Here is a 25,354-nt window from a genome sequence, read left to right as displayed (position 1 = left end):
CTCTTTGCTTTTAAAATCCTGTTGTAAATCCTCCTCTCCTTTTCACCTCAGACTATATCCTTTCCATTTTCCCTGCTGGACCTCAATACCTATGTACCTACAGTATTTGACCCTCCTTGTAGCAGTCAATTTTTCAACATCCTCCCTCAGGACTTTTGCCTTTTCCCTCTGACACCTCAGAGCATACTCCAGCTGTGCCCTGAACCCAAGTCATCAGTGACCTCTCTATCGAAGTCCAAGTAATAGAAAATCCCCCCCCCCCCCCCCCCCCCCCCAATCCCCTGTAAACCCACTTTTATAGCTTAATAGTCAATTTCCTGTGTACTGACTTTAAGGATGCACAAGCAGATGGTCCTGGAACCTTCACTGCTTGTCCAGCTGATTTTATGAAGTCAGTGTCTGTTTGGAGTGATCATAATTAAAGATGAGCCATGTGATTAGATAGAGATGCTATTCTAAATATGCACATTTAACTATCTGCTTTAACAAATCATTTCAAATATTATCTCTTATGCATTCTTGTTTTTTAAATTTTACTAATCATTTCTAAAATAATATTCCACACCATATAGCAAGTGCATCGACTGACTTTCACTTGTTTTGTCCTCGTTTGTTAGTGGCATCTCCCTGCAGTGGCAATGGACAAGAGACATACTGGCTGATACTGCTGGAAGGACAAGGGACTCTGGCTGAGTGAAAGGGCCCGGAGGACTGGAATGTTTGCCACAGGTCAGGAGTGGCGCTTTCTGCTCTTTTGTGTGCAGTCTGCAGAGGAGGTGTGGAATGCAAACTTCATGAGAATAGAGGCGAAGAAAGGGACGAAGGGATAGAGAAGCTGGGGGTCGGTGGGCGGGCGGGAGGGAGACTTAAAAAGCAGGGAAAGAATGGGTGCAAAGACTTCGAAAGGAGTGAGCTGGGAAAGTGTTTGAGGGGTTCCGAGGCAGATAGAGCACACCGTTAATTGAGAGAAAGTGCTAAAAGAGTTGCCCACGAGCTGCACCAATAGAGGAGAGTTAAAATAATTGCTGCAGCTGCAGACCACAGGCAATGTGCTTTGAGAGCAATGGCATACTGAGGATCACCAGTGAATGCCATTCTTTGAAACATTCATAAAGTTACAGCACCTCATTATTACGTCATTTGTGCATTCTCAGACACATGCCTGTTGAATAGCATCACTCAAACAGTGAAATCTAGATTGTAGTTTTCATGTCATTAACTTAAATATGGAGGCAACGATTTTTGAGGCATGTATGTGCTTCATGGAAACAAGCTGAAACATTGCCACCTATAGGTTATTCAAAGGGCAGTGAAATTAGAAAGCAAAGAGAAACAACAGCGTGGTGCCAGTTACATCTGATCTTAGGCAAACAAAGTACACAAATAGATTCCCATGGGACTGTCCACTCAGGCACTGTGGCACCACGCTGCAGAAATCCTCTGACGAAATCATTTGCTCACTCTAAAAGTTCTCACGTACTCTGTAACCCTAACGGTAAAGCATATATCATTATATCAATGGAATTTACTCATTCATTATAAAAGCATAGCGGACATAATGAGTTTTCGGGCATATTTGCTCTAAAAATGGAAACAAATTTTAGACGTGTTCCACACGTTTGGAAGTTCCAAGAAATGATGTTTTGAATCATCTTTGGAGTCAGTATTTCGGTTTACCAGGTTTACCTCAAGTGTCCCTGCAAATACCACTTTTCAAACATAATCGCCTTGCCATTTAGAGATCAAAACAAAATCATGGGGTTTGGTGCCGTGAGCTAACAGTGAAGGAGGGTCCACAGCAGGGTAAGCTTGAGTGTGGTCGCTGGTTGAGTTTATTTAGTCTATTTGTTTGAGCAGTTCATTTAATAGACATGGTCCTTAGATGTTAATTAGCTTAGTCTCCGGTCCATCTCTAATGATTATAATTATCACCAGACTGGCAGTTCCTCTCACTGGCCCAGTGCAAAATGCAAAATTTCTGTATGCCTTTTTATGGTCCCAACTGTGTGGAGTGATATAACTGATAGCGTAGCTTTGCATCCAGTCCTATGCACAGATTCAGTTCTGATAGGGATCTCGCTCCCTTCAACAAAAGCTCAAGTACACTGTTTTGTTTTGTTTCTTTGCTTGTTTTTTTTTTCTCTTCGAATTCCATATACCACGATTGGTTAAGCTAAGTGTAGTAATGACGAAATACCAAGCAGGCAGCCTTATCCTGTCTAATGTGCACTTGTAGCGTAGGCAGCTAAACCCGGAATACCTGTTGCAGGATGGGTTTGTATCAGACGATGTGGTTTGGTGAAAACTCTCATGTAAGAACGCATGCTGTCTGATATATTGAGATGCTATCACCAGCAGTCAGTGGGTGGCACTTTCACATATCTCTTGAGGTACTTTGACAGATCAGGGGTTTTACCAGCCTCTGACAGATTAACCTACGTTTCTCCCCTCAAGCAAAATGTGCATTTGTTCTCTTTTGCCTTTTTTTTTTTTTTTCACTTGTACTCTCGATCAGTTAAGGATGTCAAATTGTTTTCTTTCTTGTATCGTAATCACTGACATAACCCACATTTTTACGCAAATTCTGCATAAAAGACCACATTTTCCATATAGCTTTATAGCTTTTCTTCCTCGTGACATACATGGCAGACAGATGTTGGCTGTTTCGCCATGTGCAGAAAAAAAAATTCATATCTAAGGTTCATTTACAATTCTGATATAAATGGTGAAATTAAGTGACAACAGATGAGCTGTCGGGCTCCACCACACACACAAACACACACACCCACCCACACCCACACACACACACACACAAAACACAAACTTAGATACACAATCATCAGTCACACTCATCTTTAAATCCTCATTATGTCACAATAACAGAAAGTAATAACAAGTTTATCACATAATATACAATTCAATGACACCGCAAGCCCATTAAGGGTTGGTGTGGGATGCAAAATGATTTGTATGGTGGTTATTTCACAATGACTGCATATGGAAAAAAGGTTTTTTTTTTTCTTTGAAACATACATAAATCAATTTTTGGCAAGTTGAAAGTGTCAGTTGCTTCTTTTGTTTGGATGCATATTTTTCCTGACAGGGATAACAGTTGTCCTGTTCTCTTGTTCTGGCATGTTTTAAACACAAGGAGCAGACCAGAGGCAGACTCAGTCCTAAACACTCATCAGCTTCTCTTGAAGATTAATAAGGTTTCACTATGTCTCACAGGCCCTAAAATAAGGTGATGACAGATGACTTCCAGTCAACCCTCTCAGTGATTAAATGATAAGAAAAGTCCACCATCATTTATCAGCACAGAATGACCTGCAGAGGGAGAAAGAGATGCTTTTGATTTGTGAGACCAAAGATCACATGTCTGGTATGAACTTCCATCTCCAGTACTGTAAGCACAACATGCATCATTCTGAGGAATTAGGGAGAAAAACAAAATAAAAATGACAAGGGACTAAAACTAAAACAGGGGGGAAGTGCAGAGGGGAAACAGAAACACATCCTTAAGCTTTTCTTTTCCTTCTACAAAGTCTGTAATAGATTCATCTCCTGCCAAACCTCACCTGTGATTTTGTTTCTAACCACTAATCCATGAATACTTGTCAAAACACATGGAGTATAATTTCCTATCTTGGTGTTTCCACAAAATTTGTAATGTGAAAAAAAAGTGGCTCTGTGAGTTTCTGCAGACTGAGTATCAGGATGAAGTGACTTCACTCTCCATGTATAGCACTTTTTAGCAGCATTGATGCGTTTACACCGACCTGAAAAATGATCATCCGTTTACCTTACATCACTCATTATCAGCCTAATCTGTGAAACCCTCTTGGTTAATGGAAGTTGACAAAATAGTGGCTTGAGATGGATGGAACTACTTTATCATGTCATATGTGATAATGGAAATATATGTGTTGGGTCTCAGGCTCAATCAATGAATGTTTGGTGCCAGTCATGTGGAAAAACCAAAGTCTGGGTGAGGTTTGTCAAATATTTCTTCATAAACGACTCAGTGTTTGTTACAAACCCGAGTTTTTGTTATATTGTTTTAAAGAAGAAGTATCTGTAAGCTGTACAGGTCCAGTAGTTGGACAAAGGTACATAGCACATGCTCTGAAATATTTCTCACCCAGAGCTCAGACTACCCACTGGACTCTTAGTAACTATCTGCTAAAAGCTGCTAGGAATGTGGCCCTGACTCAGGCTGGCTAAGCTGGTACTGAGAAGGGAGATGGTGGGAGGTCAGGGGGTCCATTGTTTACCTACCAGATCAACCTCAATCTGTCCAGTTATCTGGATGTTTCTGCTGAACCCGCCTCTATCTCTCTTTCTATGTTCTTTCTAATCAGTCTCCGACATGTGCTCCCACTATTCAGTGTTTTTGAGGATCAGGAAATGTGTCTTTTACATTGCCAGAGGGTTCTTTATTTTGAAGAATATGAATACATAATTTATTTAGCATGAAGAAGCATTACCATGTTTTGCTTTCACATCAGAGCTCTCTGCGGGTCAGTGGTGTTTAATGTCTAATACTTTGTGGCTCTGAGTTGGGTTTGGCTGGGAATAATATGGAACAGTATCTTTGGATAAAAGAAAGAATTGTGTCTTTTAAATGGATGTGTTTCTCCTTCTCTTTGTGGTTTGAGTCTCTTTTCCCTTGAGAATTTACAGTTTGGCTCCAGCTCCCAGTTACTTTACAAAGGCCTGTTGTATCTTGGACTCTAGAAAGCTTTTGGTCTTTGGTAATTTTCCAATTAGACAAGGTCTTCACAAGTCTTATCTTAGAGCATGTTTCAACTGAATACCACAGTCTTCTTGAATTAGTTAGGCTTCTGGCAGGAGCGTATTCAGCATCCACAAGTGATCAACACTGTATCAACTTTGGCAGAAGTTTTGGCAGATGATTGGGACGAATGTCCCCTGCAGTATGAAGAAGTAGGTGACTTGTCAAAACATATTACTTCTGCTCATTCCTCTCAGCAGTGTCCCAACTCAAACATTATTGACTTCTTGACATTTTATGCAAATTCTGCTCATATGATGTTATACCTGTAAAAACATGCTCAGATGTAAATATTTCTTCATTGTGATGAGGTTAAACAAGGACAAAATATATATTTCTGTTTTGTGTGAACATGAACTTTCTGTTGCCTGGTGGATTGGCCTATGTTGGGGAGCTTTAAAGGTGGGAGGACCACTCAAATTAAATGTAATGCTTGTGCAATAATAAATCTTATTATTTTAAATAATGTTTTTAGCCAGGTGTGACTGCCTCTGAACTAACAAAGCCGACCGATCTTGCACTGTCAGTAGTGAGCGACCTCTAACCTGAGATGTTTCAGCCTCCAGCCTCAAGCCCCAGCTCCATCTCTCAGTGGTCAAGCTCCAGCCCGAACAAGCATTGCTGCTGAAATGCTGGGATGAGATTAGGCTGATGGTGGAGATAACCTGCCCTGGTCTGCAAAAAAAAACTTGCTCATTGAAGTTTAATGTTTAGGAGTATTTACCTGCAGCTGTGAAGTTCACATACATCCTCAAGCTTCAAATGATTTGGTCAAACCTCTGATCTTCACTGTCAGGTGACACTTAACATGGGATCCATGGGCCAAATCCTTAGAATTAAATACAGAAATATCTGAAATGTTTGCATCATCATCATCATCATCATCATCATCATCATCATCATCATCTACCATGACCATCACTGTAAATCAAATAGTTTAATCCCTGTCTTGTTACAGTCTCGGTGGATGATAAAGTTTTCTACACATGGCTAGATCTGCAAAAATTAGGAAACTGCCAGGTTACCAGGTAAAACAGTTCCTATCGCCTCTGTTCCTAATGAGCACCCTTAAGAAGTGAGACCTAACAAATTATCGCGAGTAATAAAAGTGATTTATGACGGAGTCTTGTGCAGGCGTACCGCTCATCCATGAGTCCCAGGACACCGTCCTATGGGAGGGGAAGAGGCGGAGGAGGTGGAGAGCAGAGGGAGGGAGTGATGGTGAGAGGGAGAAATTGAATGAGAGGGACAGAGCGAAACTGAGAGGAGCCATCACAACAACAAAACTTCACCAACAATCAAGCAAGTGGAACTACGGACCGGCTTCTCTCCTTTTCTCACCGCATGGCTGCTTAGTTCCTGCTCACAGAACTACAGTGCAGTAGAAACTTGGTGTTTGCGGAGTCAGAGGGGGGTCTCCGCCTGGAAAGATGGACCATTTAGTAAGGACCAGGTCGCGCAGGAGAATATCGCTATTTCTTTTTATCCTGCTTCACGTGACGACCACACAAGCGGGTAAAGTATCAAGCTGCAACAACTGCAGTGAAATAATAAAGATATCCACGTAGAAGTGTCCATTGAAGTATCCTTAGTGCTTTCTGTAAATGATGCACTTCTCCTTTATCCAGGTCTCTATTACTTTTTTTTTTTTTTTTTTTCCAGACGCCTTCATTCATCACTTGGCCCTCGGCCAGCACAAAGTTGTTAGAACCAATGAATAATCTTTAGTCTCTGTCTGGTGCGGCTCACTTACAGGCTGGTGTGGGAGAGGCTGATATCTGTGCTGGGAATCTGTGTGAATGTTTGTGGTGATGCTGCTACTTGCCCCACAGAGTCGCTTCAGGCCGGGATTAAAACCGTGAGCTGGCGCAAATGACTTTTAGAAGTTGTCGGGACGTTTCAGAACTCTTCAAATTATGTGCAATTATGTATTATTTGAACACACACACACACACGCACGCACGCACACACGCACGCACACACACACACACACACACACACACACACACACACACACACACACACACATTCTATTAATTATTCGCGTCGTTGCACAAAGGGGGCACGCTTTGATTCAAACAGCTTCTTTCCTGCTCCAGCTTGCATTGTTATTAACACGTTTCCAAGGTTTGAATATGAATATGTTTTTTTTTTTTTTTTTCCTGCATGTGTCAGGTCAGGTGTGCCTGCAGCGACCTCAGGAGATGCATGATGTCATGTTTTGAGTTTGCTTGTGACCAGCGTCGGTTTACTGTGAAAAGATTTAGCGTTGGCTTGAGAAAGAGGTGAATGGTTGAACACTGACCGAGCTGAGTAGATTAAAATTCCTGTCATGGATCTGTTTAATGTGCCCTCTGCTCACATAGTTCTTAAGTGAAGGTGCTTAGCACTAACTCTCTTACTGCTTTAGTTATGATTATTCTGGCACATTAACATTTTTTTACATGCTGTGTCTGTCTGTGTGCCACAGTGTTCTGATGGACTCCAGTTTTTGATGCACTTTCAGGCATATTCAACGAAGCCTTGCAGCCATTTTCAAACTCCCCTGTTCCCCAAGACAGCCTGTAACAACCAGGTTGCGCATCTACACTGTATGTCATTTGGCCCGCTGCTATCTGTCACCCACACAGGCCTCCATGCCCCGTGGCCATGTCCTGAGTATCTTCGACTGGCAGCAGACTTATTTCCTTGCAGGTGCTGCTGTTTAGAGACTCCCTGATGGAGAGACATGCCCCAACAGCAGGAGTTAACCCTGTGGTCACCCTCGAGTGCTTTAAGATGTCTCATTTTCACTGGTGGCTTTTCCACATGCACCCACTTTAGGGCTGGCAGGAGCTGTTGGAATTTCATTGGCTGAAATAAAGCGATGGCAAAAGGAAGTGAGCCAACTGTCATAATCATATTCATGCGACACGGCGGCTGTGGTGTCCACTGCTCTCTAATGAGGGCCTGTGAAGTGAGAGGCTGAGATGATTTCAAATTGCATGGGACATATGGTGGCACTGATATGGCAGTCTTAGATTTGTGCATGTGGCTGATAATGCGTATGTGTGCCTCTGAGTCTGTGAGTGTTTGTGTGCATGTGTGTGTGTGTGTATTGCAGCGAAAGAATGTTTTCCCATATGCTTTCTGTGTGTGTTCGAGAGAGATGAGAGAGTACTTTGTAGTCATGTTTGCTGACAGGAAGTGAAACATTCTTGCAAACGTCCACAGTTAGTTTCAGTTAGAATCCTCTGTTCTTTTGCCTCAACGCCTTTTTTTTTTTTCTGTTTTCTTTTCCTTCTTTTCTTTTCTTTTTTTTTTTTAAATGTTACATTCAAAGTCTGTGAAGAGGGAGTGTTTGTTTTTATTTTATATGCATTATCACTTCATTTACATCATCTCCCTCCTCCTGCTTATGCCTTAATCCTTCACGGGTTCTATGACAGAGGAGAAATTGTGCATGTAGCCCCCTCACTGCGTCCCGTTTGATCCAACTTCCTTGCCAATCCCTTACCAGACTCCCAGAGGAGGGCGGCGAGCCTTGTTCGCCTTTGATCCAGCAGCAAATTAGTGGCAAATGAAAAAGGCAAGTGAATTTAGCAGGATAGAGAATAGGAAAAGAGGAATTTTTTTGATGCCTGTTACAGCTCTACTGTCTTCTTCTGTTATGAGCTTGTGTTTCTCTAATGGAAACATTAAACATCAGAGATGTCAGAGATGCTGATGTCTGTCCCCAGTCGCTGATGCCGCAAGTGTCACATCAAAATGCTTCTCAGACTTTTTGATGAGGCAAAGTGTTTGTAATTCTCCAAGTAAGTCTTTAATACGTAGAAATTATGCTTAAACAGTTCATGGAGCTGCAACTGCAATCTATAGTATTCAACACACATCTGGCATCCAGAAACTCACTAACTCCCTTCCCCTCAGGCTTCTATGGCTCTGTGCTTCTGATCACTGGATGCTTCAAGCAGCTTCTTGTGGCACCAGTTGCGAGGTGCTTCCTCTAGAATTGCAATGAGCAGACATCAGAGGAGCTGACTCCTTTGCAGTGTCCCTCAACATGTCATCTGCGTCTTTATCCCAGTTTATGAGCCTCAGAAGAGATTTATCACGCTCATCCATCTCTTCCACATCTCAGAGGTCACAGTAGTAAACCTTCCTACCGGAGCCATGTGTACGCTCTTGAAAAACAATATGCGACCCTCAGTGACATGGTGGCCCTGCTCATATTTACACTTCTGTCCTTTAGCATAGACGCTGAGCTGCTGCAGTAGAGGAACGTGTGTATATACCTGTATTACACATGGTGTGTGTAGCATATAGTGTTATGCTTTGATTTCGGCAGCGCTCGTGTTTCATTCCATAATAGCTGCCTCAGTGTTATGATGTCTGAGGGACTAAGTGATGGCTTAGAGTTGAAACGTGAATGGGCTTGGTCATGTGTACGCTTGCATGTTTGTGTCTGGGTAATCCTCTGTGCCTGAGGTCTTATATGCTGTATATACACATATGCTATAGAAACTGTATTGGTGCACCTTTGTTTGTATTTGTTATGGTGCTGTGTTACATATTTATGAGGACCCGATGAAGAGATGAGAAAAGATCTTCCAACATGAGGAAATTCTAAAGCCTCCACCACCTCTTAAAGGGAGTTCAGCGACTAGAAAGTGGGTCAGGATAGGTTAAGGGCCGATGTTAGGCATGCAGAGGAGATTATGGTTAGGGAATAGGTTTACTGTAGAATGTCCTCACAAATATAGAAGTACAAATGTGTGTTTCTGTGTGTGTGTGTGTGTGTGTGTGTGTGTGTGTGTGTGTGTGTGTGTGTGTGTGTGTGTGTGTGTGTGTGTTTCTGTGTGTTTGTGTGGACAGCCTGCCCAGTCTGAGGCCTTGAGGGGCAGGTGTTTTCTCTGCGGGCCAAGCAGCTTTTGGCCTGCTGGACCGACCTGCTGTGAACAAACATGAGCAGAACAAACTGTGGAGATTGAAGAATGTGGTGCTGATGAGAACTGGAAGGAAATGTGTAACCAGATTCCACCACAGACAGCGAGCATAAACAACAGGACACAGCCACTGACCTATATTCAGCAGAGCTCTCTCTGAATAAGCTAAATCATAATAATAGTGATGAATGAAGATAATAATAACAGCAAGGAGCAAACACATATGTTAGAAGAGGAAAGTGGTACTGGTGCAGTTTAACGCTTCTGTGCTTTGTTCCTCTGACTTCGTGTCTTGTTCAGATCTATAGCGAGTGAATGACAACGCTCTGATAAATAGTTTCTCTTGCGACATGGTCTTTGCCATCTTTGTAGTTTGCATGTAGACCGAGAACATTTCCCGCCGCTTTTCAAGTCAGGTCCAGTCTGCCCTCCACTCTTTCAGCGCATGCGCAGTTAGTTCAGCATGAAAACTCATGCATGTCTTCGTCTCGCCTCATGCCTACACAGGCATAGAGAGCATAAACTCGAATATTAATAATACGCTATTACAAATAATTTAGTATTACAGGCTACATGCTTAAAATGGATCAAAGACTTTATAACAGGCTGTACTGGTTGCTTTCATCATTGCTCTCATTGTCTCCCAATGATATTCATGACTTCATCATCCATATCCCCTCAGAACATGTTAAAAACCATTCCCAGCAGTCATGTGCACAGCCGCTCAGGGATAACTGGAAGCAGACCCAACCACAAAGCACTTTCAGGGCGATAAACATCGCTGCCTCTCAGTGTGCGGACTCCCAGCCCAACAAAAATGCCTCTGTCTCAATGTTACAATAGATTTACCTTTGCCATGGATGTTTCTAATGTGCCCCTCTGTGTTTTAATAACATGTGTTTACAAGCAAAAGAGTCTTTGACAGATAAAATAACAGTCATACAGAGAGAAATTATGAGAAAGGCAGAGGTCCAACGTGCTGTCCACCCCCCCACCCCACCCTCCTCTGTGGGCGTTATAAATGAGCTACACATAAACAGTGTTTGCAAATGGTTTGGTCATTCTGGTGTGACTGTGTGTACAATCAGTATTTAACTAACATTTGGCTGTTTGTGTGTTTAAATTTCCACCTATTCAGAGTGCACATTATCTTTCCTAGTCTCACAGTGTTGTTGTCCTCACACAGCAGTGACCCAGACAAAAGGTCACACCCACTGCTAATTAGATTAAGGCTATTCTTCATGCAGCCTGGGAGAAACAGTGTCTGGATTCATTCGATCACCTCCACTGGATCTGTCAGCAATTTTTCATTATTAATCACCATCTGTTTTACAAGGTGTCATGTTTGAAATCTTTTCTGAAGAAATGCTCACTCATCAGTAATGTTTCAATAAACAGATATTTCTAAAGGAAGAAGAGATCCAGAAAAGAAAAGAAAAGAAAAAGAATAACATACTGTAGATATATTTCAGCTTTATACATACGAATTTTGCTACGTCATGTTATTTGTTATAAGATGAACGCACATCTCCAAATCAAAGTTTAAATATCAGTCCTTTCCTTTCTCTCATCTCAGGGTGTGGTCCAATAATGTATCATGGGGAATTCTCATTGCCCAGATTCATACTGGCTTAATTTTTAGTTAAAATTCCCCAGTTCCCAGGCGCAATAGTTTTGGACAGTGTAGTATTGTGTGTGTGCGTGTGTGTGTGTGTGTGCGAGTGGTATTTTCAGGCAGAGCTAGGGAGTGTAGGTGGTGTGAGTCATAAACAGTGTCTTCACAGACATTAGCTCTGGACACACAGAGAACACATTATTGTCCATGTACGATTGTCCAGTGGTGCTGAGATGTGTGACCGCAGGGCATGGAGAGACTGTGGCAAGTGTTGCACAGCCAGAGAAAAAAACACAGATGTAGACTGTGTGGTGGCATTTGCAGGGGATAGAGCGTGATCTGTGAGGTGGGGTGCTCAGCTCCTTTTTGTCAGGAAAACTGCACACAGCACACTGTTGCTGGGCAGACGTGGTTGTCTCACGGTGAAAAGCTCGAGAACAAGAAAAAGGAAGACTCCAGAAATGTCTTATGCAGAGAACGCGCATTATTATGTACCCACACGCTAATCATACGCTGTACAGTGTGGGTGAGCTACAACTGTTCTCCCAGAATTGCCAGATGTTTGTGAAATGTGCTGGATGATTCAGCTGCTTCCCATGTACTCTGACCTTTTGGCATGATTGGACTGAACACTGAGTCATCAGTCCTTAGAGATTCAACTATGCTATTTCAAACATTGTTGAACCGTTTCTTTAAGTGGCAGGGACAGCATGCTGCACACACAGGCCGGCAGAGCAACCACTAGTTTGCAAGTTTTGTTCATCTGTACCCGTACTCTTCCTCTCCCTCTCCACTTCCTTCCTCTTTTCCAAAGTATCTTTAGAAGTAGAATATTTGACAGGTGAGGTAAGGACACGATTAGCACGAAGACTAATGAGATGCAAGCAAAGCCTGCTAAGACAGTCAGTGCTGCAGGATAGGTGAGGAGACTGCAAGAACTGGCACAACTCTAGGTGACATGAATGGATCCAAAACAGGGAATAGATAGCTTTGCTTTATTGAATGCTGCGTGGATACAGACTTCATATGGCAGCCTGCCACTAGCCTGGGGTTTTCTTCTTGACGCCAGAGTCAGGGGTGGTGGTACTGAGGGGGATATTCCACAGGAACTTGTCATTCTTGTATCCAATGTTTTTTTTCTGCAGCAGCTATCAGGGTTGCAGCTTTTTAAGTCCAATGCACGTTTTTTTTTTCTTCCCACGTTTTGCGAATCAGCTTGCCAAACATATCCCTCAGCAGTTTATTTTGCACACTTGGGTGTGGGATGCCTGTTTTCTCCTGCATGTTTAACTGAAGGATCATTGTGAAAGCAGTTTCTTTTTTTGGGAGGAATTTCTTCTGCCTGTCTCGAATTTCTCCCTGTGGCATTGTTGCGCATTTTGACTCATTTCTGTTGTCTTGAGAGTTTCAGAGGTCAACAGTCTCTTGTAAGCCCACGGCTGGAACATGTTCAGAATTGGGAAACAGTTATCGTTAAAACTCAGTGGTCTGGGCAGAAATATCATCTTTGGATTGCTTGAAATGAATTGTGTTAGTTTGTTTTCTGGCCATTTTGTCAGGTGCTGTTCTGGATGCGTCGACAGAAACCCAAGAATCCTGTATAATTAGACCCATGTTGCTTCAGTTTAGAACATTATTCAGACTGTTCCAAACATAACTGCCTTATGACCCCTCTTCCTCCCTGTGCATGAGAGAGAGAGAGAGGGAGAGAGAGAGAGAGAGAGAGAGAGAAAGAACAAGGTAGATAGAAGATGGAAAGAGAGAGGAAGAGAGAGTTTAGTAGATTCTGATCTTTGACTAAAACACACCCTTTCAACTTTGCCATCCCAAAGGAAATTGAGTCTGAGCGATTGCAGTTAGGAATCAAACAAGGCCACAACAGAGCTATACAGAGCTCACATGGGATCAGACAATGACAGAGACACTCCTACCAATGCAATTAAATACAAATATTAAGGATTAGGACCCAGACATGATCCAAAGTACAAAGTAAACTGTTGCAATGAATTAAGTCCTCTGACAGACATGCAGATGCTTACATATTTAATGAAAAGTAATATAATTGCTGTGTCTTTGTTTTGTGCTTCTGAAGTGGCAGCCTGCTTGGGGGATTCAACGATGCAGCCTTTTTTGATGACTCACTTACTTTAGTAAATGTCATGAAGATGCGTTTGTTGCAATCCATTCATATTACTGGCCAATTTAAGCAGCACTGTCAACCTGTTTTATTTTTATTAACCATATGAGACCAAGAGACAAACAAGACAAAGACTTCATTTAATGAAGCGTGAAACAGAGCCATTAAGCCATGTTACGTTGGGAATGAATCTCCCTTAAAAAGTGCCCAAAAATGTGTAATCGAAAAAAAAGTTCAGATTCCTTATTCCTGATCTAAGTGTGGCCGACCGGGCCATGGCCTTTTAAAATCAATAGATACCTTATTCCATGCGTTTAGGTCTAAGTTCACTATCATGATGGCTGGAGAAGATTTGAAAAGCATCCTAAATGATGGTGTGCGGTTGAACATTTATTGGTGCCAATTGTACATTGTACATACAAGAGCCTGAGTGTTTTTGTTGTTAAAAGCCTGGAACTTCTATAATTATTTAATTTACACAATTTGTTCATGACTCTCTATAAATTCAAAATTCAAGCCCTGAGGTCTTAAATACCTTTAGATCTGTACCTAATGTTTTCCATTGTTGGAGCCTGGCTGTAATTCACAGCTTAACCTATTTACAGCCCCATTGCCATGCTAGGGGACTGAGAGGGCAAGCTCTCAAAGCTGCTTGGAAAAAACGGCCTATGCTATGCAAATAAATAATGCCATAAAATGTAACGCTGTGTTTTTCTGCAAGCAACGTCTGGGCAACAGTAAACTCTCTCCACATGTTTAATTAACGAGGAGAATAAAAGGCGAGCTCTGTATGAGCGGCGAGAGCTACAGGAGGCAATTTGGGTTTAGGATCCTCATTTCAGTTGCCTGGAATGCTAAGTGCTGAGTCGCCTCAAACAGACTCTCTATAGCAGCTGGTGGGAGACCGGCTGCACACAAAACTCTGATCCTGGCTAATGCTCACGGCAACACTTTATCAACAGAACATCTAATAACATGACCAGCAAACTGCAAATAAAGTACAAGCTCATTGTAATGAGAAAGACCCACCACTGGGAGACATGTCATATCTAGAGGGGCAGTAGCTGCTGTGCTCATTGCAAATAAGCATAATTATAATATAATTATAATAAAAATAATTATATCAATTGTAATGACAAATTTGAATAAAAATCAACTTGTTTTAATGAGAATACTATCAATTATCATGATAGTGCTGCAGCAACTTGCCTTATTCTGTCTTTTTTCAGGATGTTTTCATGCACTTTGAGAAAATCAGGCAACTGCTTGGGGAACATATACAATGACTTTACCCCCATTGGCAGAAAAGTGTATTTCCTAAGGTTTAATACAAAGCTTTCTGACTTGTTAGGGCAGATGTTTTAGCAGTGAGAATATATGAATCACTGATGCACTTATTTATGCAATTGAAGTGTTTAAATTATGATAAATGTGATGTGGGCATATTGTTGCTCTCTGGTGCAGAGTGAGCGGTGTGCAGGTGTCAGCTGTCAGGTGTGCTGCAGCAGGATTATGGGTTAGGCTGTGTACCACCCCTATCCTATAATAACACCCACAGAAGCCTGGCCACCTGCCGCCACATCTCAGAGGAGCTGGTCTCTTCCGACTCTGAGGAAGCAGGAAGCCTCCTCACTTTAAGACCTGCTTTCAGCCGCACTAAACCCTGCTCTTCAGCTTGGTAGCAACCAGCACTTAACTGAGCCAGACAACAAAGTGCTGTCACACTGGCAGAATTTAACTGTGAGTCTGACATGACTAAAAGCATGCTGCCACCATCTGCCACAAGCTCCACCCTATCATAAGTAGTTTTTTTTTTTTCTCCATACAATGGTAGAGACAGGAATTAACAGAAAGCAAGGCATCAGCTATTTTATCTTGTCTGTGAGCATGACATCAAAAGAAAAAAAAAAAAAGCCATATTTCTTATTTCTTATATCTTCTCTATAACTGTGTGTAGATGGTTACTTTTTTCCTTTGTTTCCATTCCCAGCTGATCTCATTGATGTCCTGCGAGTGCTGGACCTGTCAGAGAACATGGAGGGGGTGTCCTTGGAGGCTGGTCTTTGCAGCAGCAGGAGGGGCATGGAGCAGCCGGACCTGGCCTACAAGATAGACAAAAAGATCCAGCTCAGTGCTCCCACCAAACAACTTTTCCCTGGTAGCCGACTTTTTTTTTTTTCCCCTACTTGATCACATACAGCATAGCCTCCGGTCCCATCCTGCAATTAGAATTTCCAAAAATAGCAAAAAGCAATCAAATGTGTCACTTTTGTGAGTCAGTAAGACCTTTAGAAATCTGACTTTGAACTCCTTTTACTCCTCCTCGTGGGCGCTCGTTGCTTCCATGGGCAATATTTTTCATCATTATTATCTTTGCTCGGGTCTCACTGGCAGCAGGTGGTGTCTGCATGTTATAAAAATGTCTGCTTCCTGCTGTGCTTTCTCTTGTATGACTTAACAGCTTCTCTCCTCTCCTTTCTCCCCTCTCAGATTCCAAATTCCCTGAGAGTTTCTCCTTGATGGCTACACTGCGAGCTAAAAAGGGCTCCCAGTTCTTCCTTCTTTCAGTGTATGATGACCAGGGGGTCCAGCAGCTGGGGCTGGAGGTGGGACGTTCGCCTGTCTTCCTCTATGAGGACCAACATGGGCAGCCCACACCAGAAATGTACCCCATCTTCAAGAAGATCAACCTAGCCGATGGAAAGTGGGTAGTTTGAGGGCCTAAAACCCTCTCCATTACACTAGATATCAATAAAACATCTGCCCTTTCTGTTGATTTCCACAGCACATTGTATCTGATGTGTGTGTGTTCAGTAGATCAGCACTGTGTAATCTATATTAACTGTGCATTTATAACTTTCCCAAACCTTGAAATCTGAGGCAGCCCTCACATTTCTGCAGTCTAATTCATACGGCTCACTCCTCGTGTTTGAGCTTGAGTGACCTCAAAGAGAATAAGGTGGTTGTGGAGCACTTGCTGCAATTGATTTGACCTGATCAAAGGTGTTAAGGAAATCAATCCTTCACAAGTCCTCTTGGGCTCAAAGACACTTCAGGTTTACTGCACTTACAAGAGGCATGAAACAACTCTTTACATCGCTGATTCTTTTGGGCATCAAATTTACCTTCAGAAACAAAATACTACATTTTGTTAACTGTCTGTTAATACTCACTCTGTCTCTGATCTGTCAGATGGCACAGGATAGCCTACAGCGTGCAGGACAAGTCTGTGACCCTGTACTTGGACTGCCAGAAGGTCGAGACCCTGGATCTGCTGCGAGGGGACGATGCTGTTGTCAGTACAGAGGGTGTCACTGTGTTTGGGACACGGCTGCTGGACGAAGATGTGTTTGAGGTAGGACATTATCAAAGCGCAGCAGCCCCTGAGAACAGACAATCACATGTATTATTTGGGTGTCACACTCTTATCCGATTCACTTGCCTGGTTTTCATTGGATTTAGTCAAATCCCCAGCAAGCGTGTGTCCTTTCCTGCATCTCTTACATAAAGATGCAAAGGAGGGTCAGTATGATGTGAACTTTGTGTTATTAAGTGTGTACGTGAAACCACGGGAGACTTTCACTGGGGTAATATACACTGCATATTAACATAGTCATCTGACAAGACACTGCAGGGGGACGCCTCGCTGACCTTGTTTTCATTCATATGAAGACTATAGACTATCACACTTTTTTAAACAAAACTGAGGGCGTTTAATCTGTGCTGCTTCAGACTTTTCTATGGCCAGTTGAGTACAGTTATGAGTGTTTGGATCGTTTGTTGTTTAGATTAGAGAACCTCTCCCTGCTGCACCATTTGCCAAGCACTGTTCATACCCACATTGCTTCAAATTCTGTTCTAAAAACAAAGCAACTATTTGAGGGCTAAATTTTGGAGAAATGTGCATAAAAATGCACAAGAAATATAGAAAATTTGAATTTGCAAGTTCCCTGTGTAAATTGCATCTCCATACATCATATACTCTATGTGACCTATGGAGTATGATACAGTACAGTCCAGTTGTGCTGGTGAAATGGTGGGAAAAGCAGAGATATAAATATATATTTGAGACTGTGGAATCCACCCACCACCACCCCCCACCCCCTACACCTTTAAAGCTACTTAGGAAAAGACTTAAAGGGAAAAAAAGAAATCACAGTTCAAGAGGCTGTGGGGTGACGAGGGCCTCCTGTCAATCAAGTGCTGCAGGAACAAAGCAGGGCAGAGGAAAAGAGGTGTTTGGGAAGGAGTTGGGGGAGGAGGGGGCGTGTTGTTCGTACATGCCCGGCCTCGTCATTGCAAAGCCAAGAAATGACACACACTCTTTGCTTTTTGGATTTGTCAGTTGGATCTGTTGGCTATAGATGTGTTGATGCGAGTCTGAATGGCCATCTGTGCATTTGGGCGCCAAGAAACACGTCTGACTGTTTGGTCATGTCTTGTGAGGGCCAAGGCTCATCCTCTTGCAGGATGAAATACTTGCTTCTTTCGGCTGCACATGTTGGGTTTTTGTGTCTTTCAACGAGAAGCAGGGGACATGTGTCACGGATAAAATCGTCGCTTTTGGTCATTTCAAATTGCGTCCGCCTGAAAAAGTTGATCATTTTCATCCTCTTGAAGTTGAAGTGCACTTCTTCAGTTAATAGCATTAGAGTATGTGCCCACACATGTATCAATATGCAACGGGAAAAGTGGAAGATCAAGAGGATTTAAATGAAACTCTGGGAGTGATTCCAATTTCTTTTTTTTTTTTTTCAGTGCAGTAACTTCTATTGTCATAAGTCATTCTCTGTGCTTCACATGACAATATGCAACAACCGCTCCATTGTCATTCCCAGAGAGGCTCCACTCTAAATCTCTCGCCCACAGCATGAAATAGAGATCAGCTCAAGCCCCTTCCCCTGCTATGTCTTCGTGGCTCTGTGTCTGCTCAGCTGTGGAGCAAGAGAGAAAAAGGAAATATAGATAGAGGTGTAATAAGGTACACGCAAGTTTCCCCTCCGTGTCCCAATATCCCACAGTCTGCAAAAGGGAACATAGCGTAGTTAAATTTGACCAAAGCACAGAGGGAGGGTTGTTATCACTCCCCCATTGGCCTAATGGACAGAAACACAACCTTCTTCACTTTCTCCAGGAGGAAACCAGATGTCCTGACAGGTGAACACCTTCTAATTTGGGTTTTGAGTGTGTAGTCAATAACTACGCCCCCCCTTAACCTTGTCCACACATTCATTTTACTTTCCCTATGCGCTAACTTAACCTCAGTTGCCCCTCCCGTCCTGCTCTCTGCTCCCCTCTCATACACTGACAGGCTCTCCAGTTTTCTTTATATTCCACTTCAGTTAGGAAATGTGTCTCTTTGTGAACTCTATAAATTCCCCTTTTCAGAAGCAATGGAGACCATTTCATCTTTGGCTATGCTCCAGAAACACTCGCATGTCCTTTTAAATCATTCTATGTGAAAAGTTATGATGATGATACTGTATTTTCTGTGATGACTAACCCAGATCCATCCTTTAGTCCAGCCTGTGCTGTTTTTGTGGTCACTGTGCTAGTGTTGTAGAATTAATAAATTGCTTTTTTTGGACCACATGAAAAAAATAAAAAAATAAAAAAAAAAATCTCAAAAAAGTCAAATATTTTTTTCTGTTTTCGTTTTTTCATCGATACATGTGATGGTGAAATATGAGTGTCATTGTGTGCACGTATGCATTCACTGCCACAAGTATAAGCATCAGTGTTGTATACCTCGGGTGAGGCCGGTACCAGGGGAGGAGAGATTAAACAGGCTGACCTCTGGGCCTCTGTTCCCAGGCCCTGGTTCTGTGGGAGGAGGCCGGTGTTCCGGCCCAGTTCTCCCAGCGTGGGAGCTCAGCGTGGGAGCATGGGGACCGTGGTCAGCCACTAATGTCTCTATTGCTTCCAGATTGCATACAAATGACTACAGAAGTTTGGTGCTCAAGCTCAACACTCTGCTTGCATTTGCAGTAAAGCAAACATCAAACTGTCCACAAGTCTGCTTGAGCTCCTACTTGGCTGCTGTGTGCCCTGTGTCTGTGCCTCAAACACGCTGACTGCTTAGATAAGATCCAGCCCAGCGTTTATTTGTTAGGAAATTCAGATCCCCTCTGCCTCGATTAGTACTGGAAATTATAAATGTTTTTTGGCTCACTGTTACAGGCGTGTTGAAACCATGACTTGTCAAGCATATCATTAAAGAGCAGCTTTATTTTTAATGTTCAGCAACCACGCCGACTTATCACCCAAATCAGAGACGCACATCGAATCTGTCAGGGTCCGTTTAAGTCATATTTTGGGCTGGTAATGACTTGTGTGTGATGGTGGTCATATGTTTTTGGTTAGATGTGAGCATCTGTTGCACTTTAAACGAATGAGAAGCATCAACAGGCTTTTCCATTACAGTGAGCATGTTTGTGGTAAACTTCCGGTTGCTCCTTAACCAACACGAGTTTGTGACTCACACAAGATATTTGTTAAGGGTTGAGATCTGATTAAGGCTGCAAATGCGCGGCCAGTGCCTCATATTAGGTCTGTCGTTTGGTAAAGCAGTATGAGGTGCTGGCTAGCGGGCACAAAACAAGTTATTGCAGACAGCAGGGGGAAAGCAAAGAGGTCACTCCCTGAAACACCAGTGAACTTTTGCCAGTGGAGCCATGCGTGAACTCATGCAGGATGTTTGTTAGCCATCAGAAACTTGTGGATTCAGCTGAGGTGTTTTCCTTTTCAGCACATCCTCACGTCCTCGTCAGATGTCCTTGCCCCCATCCTAAATGGGGAATGGCAGAGCACACATGATTTTGGGCAACACTTTACTCAGCAGAGAGCCCCTGCCAGGCAAGAAAAACAGGAAAACTTCTCTGTAAAAGTGTTGCCTTTGATCTCAAATTGAGATTGGATTAGATTGGATTAATTCCCTGTTGCCTTTCTCTCTCACTCTCACCTTAGAGTGCAATAATTTCCTTTGCTTGACACTGGCTTTTTGCCAGAGCAGGAAGAAAAAAAAAAAAAGGATAAGTGGATAACAACTCCTTTCATGTTTGATGTATTAAAGCATAAATTAGTGTTTCAGCAGTCATTCCAAGGTTTACAGTTTTGCGTATGGTGATCCAGGCTTTGCGTAGACATGCAGTGCTGATAAGGCCTGATTTCAGCTGCGTTAGAAGATATATATCTGGTGGCAGGAAACGGAGAAGCGATATGTTTTGATTTATTTCACCTCTGGCCGCTAAAGCCTAATTAAAGAGATTACAATGGGACTGTAATTACCACAACATCGAGCAGTTAATCTGACTTAATTCATCACAAATGGCTGCCCAGCTGTCCCTGGATAACATTTCACCCGGTAATATGTTTGCAGTGGCCTGTCAGTTACATAGATTCGTATCGCTAATGTAATCTAAACCCTGTCAAACACAGTGCCATGGGGCTGCCTGCATTTATATTGAATTATTTTCCAACTTGCGTCTCACAGAGAATCATCTTACAGTTATTTCAGTTCATCTTTTCGATCTATTTTTTTTTTCTCATCATTCAACACATGATGATGCCCAAAAATAATGACAAGTGGCTAAAGTTAATTGGGCCACAATTGTTGTGTTAATCTTGTTGTAATAAGAATTTTTATTTATTGGTGACATGTAACAGAAAAACATCCGTAAAGCTCTGTGTTTGGTATCGTATTTGACAGTTCATCGACTAGTTATTTCAGCACTACAAAGCATTATGTTCTAAAGCAACGTGGGCAGAAGAGTGATGTTGAGGCCACAAAGCCAACAGAGGCTCTGGGCTCAGCACTGCAGGGTCCAGCAGTGCTGTCTCTGTGTGTGTTTGTATATACACACTGGCTACGCCTCCAGGGCAGGATGGGAAGTGAAAGGTCCTGACAGGGGGGTGAGAGAGAGCTATTTGACTGTTTTGTGTATGCAGTCAGGCCCCTCGTGGAGTTATGGAACACAGGGAAGCAGTAGTCAGTAGCAATTGTAGCAGCAGTAGCAGTTTTCTTTTTTTTGATGCCGCTGTGTTACACTTTGCCTTACATCTAGGTATGCAGCCAGTTTTGTCGTTCTCACAGCGTCTTCGGCGTACAAGGTATTGTTCAGTCGTCTTGTCCTCGCAAAATGTCTCTTCACAGTGCGGCAGCAGCTACTGAATGTTTCTGTCAGTGCTCCAATGGGGTTATTCTTCTTCTCCTGTACATTTGACTTCATAACATGACACTTGTTTGCCTCTCTGTCTGTTCCCTGGTTTATTTCAGGGAGATATTCAGCAACTACTGATTCTGGAGGATGCCCAGGCTGCTGCCAACTACTGTGATAACTACATACCAGACTGTGAATCTGCTTTGCCATACAACAGCCAAACCCTGGACCTGCAGGAGGTTAGTATAGTGCCACCAACAGGAGATAATGCCGACTGGAAAAACCCCCCAAAAAATCACAGGTTTAGTTTCACCTCAGTTAACTGCAGAGACACCACATGTATTGCTATTTGAACACAAAGTCCTGGAAATCTTAATTCATTTTATTTACTGTTTTATTGTGTTTTGCATATTCTTGTAGAAGAGACTCTTTTTTTATAATGAGTTTAAGCAATAAGATGTATTTCTACTTCTTACACTCATGTCAGGTCCTTTTGGCTGCTAAAGTGGGCTTGAAGAGGTGCTTGCATCACAGCCAACCAGTAAAAGGCGCACAAGCACGCCTATCAATAGAGCTATTTGTCCCAGAGACTCTTGATCATATAATTTACAAGCAGACGTCGGCCCCAGCCAAGAAGAGGTCTGAGCACAGTGCAAATGTACCAAGTGTTTTGCAAAAAGATCAGTCAAAGTACGAGCGTCTTCTTTCAAACGCAGCCAGCAGTGGAGCATTTTAAGCTCAGGTGTTCCTTTGGCAAGGAGCATACACACATCCAAACACACACACACACACACACACACACACACACGGAGCCAAGAGCCCATAACTCAAACACAATATTCCCCTCCTCAAGGCGTGTATAAAAAATAGAATCAATCATGGATATGAATTACTGTATATTTCTTTGGTGGTGTGTGAAAGATAAAGATAAGGAGGAAGGAAGCAGTCAGTGGAGGTGTAGGTTTGTGTGTGTGTGTGTGTGGCTGGGCTTCGAGGAATACACAGTTTTAACCCATGAATTGCCTAATCTATGCGGCTATTTTTTTTAAGCGTATGCCACATGCATACGCTCGCATGTGTGCACACTTATGTGAGTGAACGTGTGTCTGTCAACTTTTGTGCGCAGACATTGATAAGGCTCCAGGCGCAGTCCATTAATTGTAGTGTGAGGCCATTCCGATAGTCATCCAGCTGGCTTTTGTAGAACTACAGCTGAGCAACGCGCTCTGTATCCAGAACATGTCAACATCTGTCACCCCACTGACCTACTTCCCATCATCCTCCCTTAGTCAAAGACCTTGTTTACAAGTGGATCTAAATCACGTCAGTGGTGTTTTTCACAGACTTGGCCTTCAGCGGCGTTTTCAGGCAGAGGCCATTCATATTAGTGACATGTAATGGACATCACTCTGGAGGACGACACAAGCCATATTTACTCATTTGCCAGAGCAAGAATTTGCAACACTTAGCACCTCTATAGGATCATTGACAGGGCGACCTCTGACCTCCCAAACAAATACGTCTTCTGCTTTGACTAAGAGGAAACAACTTTACATGTGTTTGTTCCTTCTCATTTCATGTTTGCTTTTAGGTTTTTACCAGTGGAAATCACAGTAGGTGTCTGACTTTGTAAAGGTGTCACAGGTCATATATGAATTGCTTTACTTTCCTGTTGCAGGCTATTTCTGCCATTGTTTTTTCATTCACAGCAGTGTTTGTCTCATCTTGCGTTCCCCTTTTTCATAAAAGAACTCCCAACTTGGGTCTGATGCCTTGATGCAAAGTGACCAGCCAGAAGAACCAAAGGAGGTCTCCAAAAAGGACAGGAAGGGCAAAAAGAACAAAAAGAAGAGAGACAAGGGCTCGAAAGGCAAGCGCAAAGGCAAGGGCAAGAAGGGATCCAGAAAGAAAAAGCATGAGGAGGAGGGTCTTGAGGACGGCTTCCTCACAGTGTCCACAACACTGCCTGAGTATCTATCCCAAGACCCTTTTGTGACCACAGTGCTGCCAGAAATTAAGAACACCCGAGAAACTGTCATTCCCACTGAAGTCTTCGACAAGACCCTCGTGGAGATGCCCACACACGAACCTGACTCCACAACCGAGGCACCCGCCGCGGTGCCCACTACAGTGCCTGAATCAGTGGTAACTGAGGAGGTAGACAAGTTTGCCTGTAGATGCCCTCCAACCTCACCCCTCCTGCCATTTGCAGTTCTAACCGATCACTTCCCTAATACCTCCTAACAATAGTGAGCACCTCTTCCTTCTACAGTTGCTTTCCACCACCACCACCACCACTAACCAGCACCATCCTAATCATCACATCCTCTACATCCCTAGCAGAAAAAGTGGTGAATGCATCTTGAATGAGAAATTGTTTATCTCACTCAGCCTTCTGGCTGTGTGTGTGTATTTATTTTTTATTTGTTTGCAGAACATGCACTACTACATGCATACTACTTTTCAAAAAAAGTAGTGTTTTATACAGTATATGTTTTCATGTACAGTATGTGGACTTACAGAATGAATATTTGGTTCAAGGTGAACATTGTTCTCAGATACCATATAAACTGTTTAAATCAAACTGCACATTATTTTGAATATGCCACCACAACTGTGCAGCCTTCTTTTTGTTCTTTTAAATTTCAATCAATTTTTAACTTGACACAGCAACAAACAAGAGATGCTTCTGTAATGTCTCCTTCATGTTTACTTTTGCTAATTTGCCAAGTAAACTCATTTTTCATGCTCATGCTGTTTCTGTAGCTGTTGCAGTCTCTGCCATGCTGCGACATGAATCTGATGTCGTCCATCAGCTAATTACACTCCAGCACTGTAATTAACTGCACACCTGTCGACCCGTATTCTGGATAACCAACACACTGCTATGAAATCCACCTGTTTTGCTAACATTCATAACACGCAAAATACGCCTTCACTCGGAGGCACTGTGCGCTAATGAGAACTGCTTGGTCTGCCCTGGTCCATCTTTTCTATGACTCATTCAAACCCGTGTGTGTGCGCGTGTGCGTGTGTGTGCATGTGTGTGTGTGTGTGTGTGTGTTGGCTTCCAGGAGGATAAGCCTGTAAAGAAGCCATTGGTGGAAGAGTATGGAGATGACCTTTACAGAGACCTCTATGATGATCTCTCAGTTTCCACGGTAACAGCGGGCCCAAATGTTACTGAATATGAGGTAGGTTAAATGCAAATACAGTAAGTGTCCTCACCGAGGCATTTATAGTACCCGTCGCTAATGGAGTTCTTCATCCTTTAACAGCTTCTTGAATACGAAGATTTCAAGAATGACACAGAGTACGAGGAGTATGAAGCATACGAGGACGGCTTTGAATTTGCGGAGCGGGAGAGAGCAGAGACGTGGGACGGACAGGTAAATTCTCATAGTGAACTCATCAAGTGAGTGGTCATGTCTTCAATTGCCTTTGTCGACTGATTTCTAACAATCCACATCTATTCATCTGTTTCCCCACCTCAGGGTAGCCTCAGAGCAGAGAAAGGCCAGAAGGGAGAGCCAGCTATTATTGAGCCGGTGAGCTCCTAGAGGCATTTCATGAATAGTCAAGTAGCTTTAGTTATGAGCATGAGAATCGGTTCACACTCTCCTAATGTACATTGCATTCTATCTGTGCTTGTTTCTAGGGTTCATTGGCGGTGGGACCCCCAGGTCTACCAGGGCCAGAGGTAAGCCTATTTTCTGCCTGAAA

General features: G+C 42.8%; 1 protein-coding gene across 4 annotated transcripts in view; it reads left to right on the top strand.

The window, feature by feature from the left end:
* Positions 1-383: 383 nt before the first annotated feature.
* Positions 384-25,354, top strand: part of col5a3a (collagen, type V, alpha 3a) — a 52,820-nt gene continuing 27,849 nt past the window's right edge. The window contains exons 1-10 of one of the 4 annotated variants that reach the window (XM_087172718.1): positions 384-729; positions 15,463-15,630; positions 15,963-16,176; positions 16,665-16,827; positions 21,748-21,870; positions 23,381-23,788; positions 24,706-24,825; positions 24,910-25,020; positions 25,126-25,179; positions 25,290-25,331. In XM_087172718.1, coding sequence (XP_087028844.1) covers positions 717-729; positions 15,463-15,630; positions 15,963-16,176; positions 16,665-16,827; positions 21,748-21,870; positions 23,381-23,788; positions 24,706-24,825; positions 24,910-25,020; positions 25,126-25,179; positions 25,290-25,331 — 1,416 coding nt within the window. In that variant the 5' untranslated portion in view covers positions 384-716. Of the gene's footprint in view, positions 730-6,025; positions 6,311-15,462; positions 15,631-15,962; positions 16,177-16,664; positions 16,828-21,747; positions 21,871-23,380; positions 23,789-24,705; positions 24,826-24,909; positions 25,021-25,125; positions 25,180-25,289; positions 25,332-25,354 lie in introns of those variants that run through there. The other 3 variants (XM_023401418.2, XM_023401417.2, XM_087172719.1) reach the window with 3 other exon arrangements.

This window comes from Seriola lalandi, unplaced genomic scaffold (genome assembly GCF_002814215.2).
Source record: "Seriola lalandi dorsalis isolate HSWRI2012SDOR001 ecotype SW California unplaced genomic scaffold, Sedor1 jcf7180002053680, whole genome shotgun sequence".
NCBI classification, from domain to species: domain Eukaryota; kingdom Metazoa; phylum Chordata; class Actinopteri; order Carangiformes; family Carangidae; genus Seriola; species Seriola lalandi.
Note: the sequence above shows the minus strand (reverse complement) of the source record. Positions and strands in the feature narration are given on the sequence as shown.